The 7,199-nt window shown below is 43.7% G+C and overlaps 1 protein-coding gene across 1 annotated transcript; it reads left to right on the top strand.

Annotated features, from left to right (window-relative positions):
- The first annotated feature begins 626 nt into the window (after positions 1 to 626).
- LOC116843470 (endocuticle structural glycoprotein SgAbd-4-like) lies at positions 627 to 6,991 on the top strand. The gene is made up of 2 exons (XM_032813914.1): positions 627 to 777; positions 6,163 to 6,991. Exons 1-2 carry the CDS (start codon positions 643 to 645, stop codon positions 6,541 to 6,543), a joined length of 516 nt encoding a protein of 171 aa, XP_032669805.1. The 5' UTR covers positions 627 to 642; the 3' UTR covers positions 6,544 to 6,991.
- Positions 6,992 to 7,199: the final 208 nt, after the last annotated feature.

The raw sequence follows: 7,199 nt of genomic DNA, 5'->3' as shown, positions 1-7,199 counted from the left end.
CATATTTACTTATACTGATATAAAATATGTTTCAAATAAGAAAATATATATTTTCTTAAAATCTTGGTTCTTTTACGAAAGTGATTGTTCATTTTGCTTAAATAAAAGAATTTAGATTTAAACTAATATGTTATTAGAGAATATCCAATGAACGAATATTTTTGTTATTCCTCAGATATGTTTTCTCTCTTAGATGTGTATTAACATCATATAAAAAAAGAATGTTAGTAAAGAAGGATGCCCAAACATGACGGCGAGCTCGTCGCACGGAAAAGCCGGCTCGCGCGATTCGAGAAATTGCGGGACCCGTTCCAAAAAAAAAGCGGATCGTTAAGAAAATTATGACAATTGAGTAAGCGTCCTCTAACGCGGATCCGATGACATTTAACGCTATGTGACATGGTGATCTCAGGTAAGGTAGTCTTCTCTCTCTTGTTTTTCTCTCTCTCTCTTTGTCTCTCTCCGTTTCTCGTTCCCAACGTCGTTGCAGACTGCGTTGTCTCTTTTCCCCCGTACGTGCTCTTCGACGACACATGCACATATGCGTGTGCAGCCGGCAGCACGCGTTAAACGTGAATCCGTGTGAACCCCTCTGTCTGTCCCGCACGCGGCTCTGTGTGTCCCATGTGCCTACCTCGTAACATGGTGGCCATCGGTGCATCGAACCGTCGCGGTGGTGTTGGTGATGCCTCCAGGGGTATATATACGACGAGCGCTGCGGGGCTTGATAAACACTTGCCCATCAGCGATTACCGCCGCAGCATGTACACGTCATTGGTAAGCGTTAATTAAGAGGAAAAACTCGGGGGGCCGGGGGAGACGCGCGCGCGTTAAGGAAGCCGGAAGGAACCCCGGGCGCGGATCCGGTTGTCCGTGTTTCGCAAGCGTTGCCCGTAGATAAACCCCGTAATCGTAGCCTGGGTCGGTCGGTGTGAATTTCGCGTGTATTTCGCACGGCGGTCCCTGTGCGCGTGTCCGGACACTCTGTGAGTTACGTTGTTGTAAGTGACACTTCTCGATTATTCGGTATATAGTATGCCAGGGGAGAGAGACAGACAGAGAGAGAGAGAGAGAGAGAGAGAGAGAGGAGATAGAGATAGAGAGAGAGAGAGAAAGGAGATAGAGAGAAGAGAGAAAGAGACAGATAGAGAGGGAGAGAGAGAGAGAGAATTCTCCGGGACTATGTCGGTGGGTAGAGTGCGGGGCGAGGCGAGAGCGAGGGTAAGTAGGGTGTCCCGGAGGATCCGCTCGGTAAGGATATCGATCGACGCTGTCGGGATACACCCAAAATTCGTCACCTCCGCGTAACACACGAGATTTTATCCGCGGCATGTGTATCTACTAACGGCCGAGTACGCGATTAATTGACGAGCACGTTTTCTGAGGACCAAGAAGTGAGAAAGAAAAGTAATAATTATTATCGATCGCATAATTCTAATATCGAATAATTACACAGGAAACCGTAACGTCGCGGCAATAAAGTGCAGTCGTGAGAGTTGCGAGACGCTTGTTCTCCCACGACGATATTCTCAAGTTGTGTCAAAATGATGTTGTTGAATTATCGCGCAATTAAGTTTCTCAGAGAGGAACAGAGAAGGAACGACAATTCGTACGCGACGGCTTATTCTTCGATCGATTTCGGGCAAAACGGCGGCAACATTTCAACTGAACAGTCGGTTATAGTGCGGTTACTTAGGCCTGTATTAATAGTCCTTACTCGAAACTTGTCTCGCGTGAAGTGCTGAAATTTTAGTTGAAAGATAGGCGTGAATGTTTCTGTTGAATCGCGAATTTATAACGTCTCACTGTATCATGTGATTTAACTGAAAAACTTGGACCTAACTCTACATTCAGTTCCGTATATCTGCTGTGAAACAAGCTGCAAGTCACAATTATTAACTAACGCGAGTCTTAGACCCGCGTTAATTAATAATCGTTACTTGAAACTTATTCCAAGTGAGATACTCAGATCTGAGTTCAGAGTTAAGTGAAAGTTTTCCAGTAGAATCATGATCGCAGATATGATCAATGTCACATATATTATATAATTTAACTGAAAAACTTGGATCTAATTCTGAATGAAAATTTGAGTATCTCACGTGAGACAAACTTCAATTAACGACTATCGCATTTATCATATGTATTAGTCAAGTCAGATTAGGTTATCTCATTTGAAACAAATTCCAAGTAATAACTATTAAGATTTGTATTAATAGTTACTTAAAATCTTGGCTCATGAGATGCTCAGTTTTTATTCAGCGTTAGATCTTAATTCTTACGTTAAATTATATTGATATATGTGACATTTATACACTTGTAATCACTATTTAATCGGTAAACTCTCATCTAACTCATAATTCACATTTGAGTATCTTACTTGAGATAAGTTTCATGTAATAACTATCAATACGGACCTCAAACTCGTATTAATAGTTGTCACTTGAATCTTGTCTCATGTGAAATACCCAGATATTTACTCAAAGTTAAATCCAAGTTTTTCACACACAAGTTCAATCATGACTATAGATATTAATGTCACATGTATCACGTATCATGCGATTCAACTGAAAAGCTCTCGACTAACTCTTAATTCATACCTGAGTGAATCTCACTTGAGACAAGTTTCAAGTAATAATTATCAATACGAGCCTCAATTTCGAGACTCGAAGCGTCATGAAACGCGACGCCGTTCGAGTAAAGCTTTTCGCGCGCAAATAATCGTTTCTATCTGACCCTGAATGTCACGTTCTGCTCATTAAACGCAACTGTTACCGAACGTTCCACGTATCGAGATAGATGTCCATACGTAGCTCGAGACAGCGGAGATTCATCTCCTGAGAAAATTTCGAAACAACCGCGGTGTTGCATGTCGTAATGTTTCCGGATGGTAAAATCTTCTCATTATTATATCGCGTTTTAACTCGTAATATCGTTTTATTCACAGAGTATCATTACGTGTCATACGAAGTGAAGTAGTAATTATCGTGTTTAGAGAGTTCAATTACCGTCACGATTCTAAGTAAGTTCCAATGAAAGTAAGTCCTCACAAATAAAATAAAGTGCAGAACGAAGTTATGCAATCGCAAGGGATCAATAATTTCGTGCAACTAAAAAACTACATCGACTCGGCATTTTTGTCTTTATCGAGAACCTCTTATTTTCCTTGCGATGCCCAAACTTCCCACGGCAATTTCATAGAGAAGTGACAAATCTTTCGCACCTGAAACGGTGATTATAAACGGTGATTATACGAATCGCAGCTTCGCGGGATTAACGTGAAATCGTGAGCGCCGCAGAAAGCGGCTTGGCTGAGCTCGGTTGATTCGAGGCGCGGCGTCTGACCTGGTAAACGCCGACACTACCGCGATCCCCTGTCGCGCGTCTGACTCGAAACGGTATCACTACTGCGGCGCGCAGTAGGTTACCGCCGACTGCTGTGCGGCATTCCCTGTCGCGCGGCACACGTCGGTCTGACGATGCACACGGAGCGTCGCGACACACGTCGGAATTATAATTAGTATAACATTATAAACCCGAAATTATCGACACATTTTGCGATAATGCGCAGTAATCCGCGATAATTAGCAATAAAAACGTCAATCGTGGCGTCGGCACTCGGGACGAATGCGCGTCTCGCTTCCAATCACTCATTCTGGAATCCTCGTGTCGACGAATTAGCGCGCCCGCGTCGTGCAAATCGCGTCTTAGGCTATTAATAGCGGCCACTCAGAGCTTATCTCTCACGTGAGACGCTCAGATATAAATTTAGAGTTAGGTTTGAGTGTTTTATTCGAATTACATAATGGGTGCGACATTTGTAATCGCGATTCAACAGGAAAATTCACATCCAACACTGAATTCAGATCTGAGTGTCTCACGTGAGGCAAGTTTCAAGTAACGACTATTAATACCTGGGCCTTAGAGACCCAGGTTGAATAGCGGTCAGCCATTAGCGCGGCCCGTATAAACACTTGTGCAACGACGCGAGCGTCAAACGAGGAAGCCGACACGAAAAGGCTAATGTTCATCTGATGTTTATGCATCTGGAAACTTAGCCGATGGCGGTTAACTGAGAGATCGCGATACCTCTCCGCATTGCGACGCAGTAACCCGTTTCGCGTTGTGCTCTCAGCCGACTCCTGGTGTGTATCTTGTGGTCTCGTGGCGATACACATCGATGTTAAGTTATATTCGCCGCGGGTGCATCCTCGTCCGCGCGGCCATCGAGTTCAATCAAGATTCTATCTCGTCGTGTCGACGCGCAATAGATCGATCAATAATATCTGACGGAATTGACCGCCGCATCTTCTCGATCTCCAAGGATACAATCGATTACTTTTGACTAGGCGCGTTTAAATTGGCCGTAGTTACGTAAGAATCATCCAACTTACATCAAATACATGAAGTACGTTTTCTAAGAAAAACGAACATGATAGATGAATTTGATAGATGATTCAAAAAGTATAGACAGACGAAATTCTTTGTAATCGTTCAAGTGGTCAAACATGGCAAATTTTTTCTCTTTATTTAACGACAAGCGTAACTCTTAAGAAAAAAGATAAAAAAGTCCTAACTAGTAGACATCTGTAGGCTTGGATCTTTTTTGTTTTATGTAGAAAGACGTATAGACGATTTCCTATTGGTAAGAAAAATTAAAAAATCGCTATTTTGTATGTTGGATTATTTATGCATCATTGCACTGCACTGAGGAAAAGACACTTGGAAATTTATTTGTATGATACAAAATTTATTTCCGTGATATAAAATATATTTCTGAGAAATAAAATTTGTTTCTGTGAAATAAATTTTTGTCCTACAAATAAATGTTCAAGTGTTTTTTTCTCAGTGTGAGAAAGAGATATGTAAAAATTTATTCATGTGAGATATTAAGCTTATTTTTTTCACAGAAATAAACTTTATTTCACAGAAGTAAATTTTATTTCGCAGAAAGAAACTTTATTTATTATCCAACAAATAAATGTTCAAGTATTATTTTCTCAGTGTATGACCAACTCTTCGCGGATTTATAACATCGACTTCAGCGTGACGACCGATTTCGTGATGTAACGCCGCGTTCGCGCTTTGTTCACTCGATCAACCGTCACGATAACGCCTTTACTGCTCACGTTGAGAATCTCTCCTTTGGAGCGCTTCGCCGAAGTGTCGGCTCGCGGAACTCGCAAAAGTCATAAAGTCTAGGCGCGGGAGGATTAAGTAACAGGAAAAGAATTTAAGGTCAGTGCGGATAATCGTGACAGTAAATCTGCCACCGCAACGCGATGTCTCCGCGCGCCGATGATAAATTGGTAATAAACATTTTTTAACGATTCGACGACGATGACTATTAAGCAGATAATGATCTCATCTCTCTTCACGATTTTACAAGCGCGATTAATTTCACCGTGAGGAAAATACTGCAGTCACGCTCGCGCTAACGCGATTACCTTAATAGAGCTTGGATTTTTCTTTGGCGTCAATTAATATTAAATATCAAACGCGTGCCTCTCGCGATCGCGTGCTTCATGTCGATTGATGTGGATTGGCCGTGGCCGAATATTTTTAATTCCGTTGCTGTTAGCATTCGTCCCCTCTTTTCTCCTCTCCTCGCAGAGTCGTTCGTTGCGGCGAGTGTGTAAAAAGTAGTGCATTATTCAATCGAAGTCATATATCTCTTTTTACGACGAAAGTATAAGTAATGGGCTTATCTCAATTTCACTATCACCTTACTATTATACGTAAACATATTTTTTCTTCCCATTGTTCCTTTCTCTCTTTCTTATTTGCTCCCTTTTGTGTTCCTGCCGTATTTCCTTTGTACTTCCTTCCTTTGCGTTTCTCCTCTTTGTGTATGCATCTATTATTTTACGCTGTCGTACTGCGTTGCTTTGTACACCTCGGGGGTGTAGCCTAGCAGCAGCATTCATTGCTGTCGCCTCGTCCTCTTTGTGCGCTACCTCAACTCTGTGATACTTCGTAAATATACGTGCCGGTATTTTGTGCATACAACAAAGTATAATAGAAACAGAGAAATGGAGATCGAGATCTCGAGCTGGACGAGTAATCGTGTCGTCGCGATTGCTCGGCCCCGAATTCTCCCTAGATCGTACCGAGCGTGATTCCACGTGAAACTGACGGCATCCTTTGCTCTCGCGACCTCCCCAGGTAGCCTTGATCGCGCTGGCGGTCTGCGCCTTAGCGGCCCCCGCCGAAGACGTGATCCCGATCGTCAGCCAGAGTCAGGAGGGCCCGAACCCGGATGGCTCGTACAAGTGGAGCTACGAGAGCGGCAACGGCATCAAGGCCGAGGAGGAGGGCCATCTAGAGGACGCCGGCAGCGAGAACGAGGCGATGTCCGCGCAGGGCGCCTTCAGCTACCCGAGCGACGACGGCCAGTCGATCTCGCTGACGTACGTGGCCGACAAGAACGGCTTCCAGCCGGTAGGCGCGCACCTGCCCACCACCCCGGAAATCCCGGCGCTCATACAGAGGGCCCTCGAGTGGAACGCGGCGCATCCGTCCAAGGATGACGAGAACCAGGTGTAACGACGCGCCGCCGTCCACTATGTGATCTCACGATCTCACGTAATTATTCACGCCACAATGGAAGACGATCTACGGTACATACCGATCGAGCCGGATAACGATTACGATGATGACGACGATGACGACGATAAGTGTTGCTGCCGACCGCGAAAGTCCTCGCCCACGAACGGATTGCTCTGGTTCAAGTTGTGTTGTAAATATTTATTATACGCCTACGATATACTGCATATATATACATACATATATATATATATATTATATTTTATTATATATTATATCGTGTATTTTGATATATATAGATGATATATATATAGAAAACACGAGCACACCACATACACAAACACACACACACACACACATGTACATGTACCACGATCGACCGTGTGATTGACTTGTCGTCAGGGTATATGTCACGGTGCATTGAGAATAAACGTTGCATCCCAGGAGAGATGTCGTTGCTCTATTAATACGCCCGAATCCTGGGAGAGCGCGAGGTTCAACTCGAGATCCTCCTGTTCGGAGTTCCAGGAAGGATGAGGGAGAGGGAGACATTGCGGTCGGTGGTGTCACACTCGCGTAATCGTTCCGCGAATAAAGAATTCATTAGCGTTTCCACGAGACGAGGTCGCGCGTCTCTGACGAAATAATTTCATATT

This window comes from Odontomachus brunneus, unplaced genomic scaffold, assembly GCF_010583005.1.
Source record: "Odontomachus brunneus isolate Ranch 3 - 2012 unplaced genomic scaffold, Obru_v1 Obru_scaffold_033, whole genome shotgun sequence".
NCBI lineage: Eukaryota > Metazoa > Arthropoda > Insecta > Hymenoptera > Formicidae > Odontomachus > Odontomachus brunneus.
The sequence above is the reverse complement of the archived record's forward strand: the minus strand, read 5'-3'. Positions and strand labels throughout refer to the sequence as shown.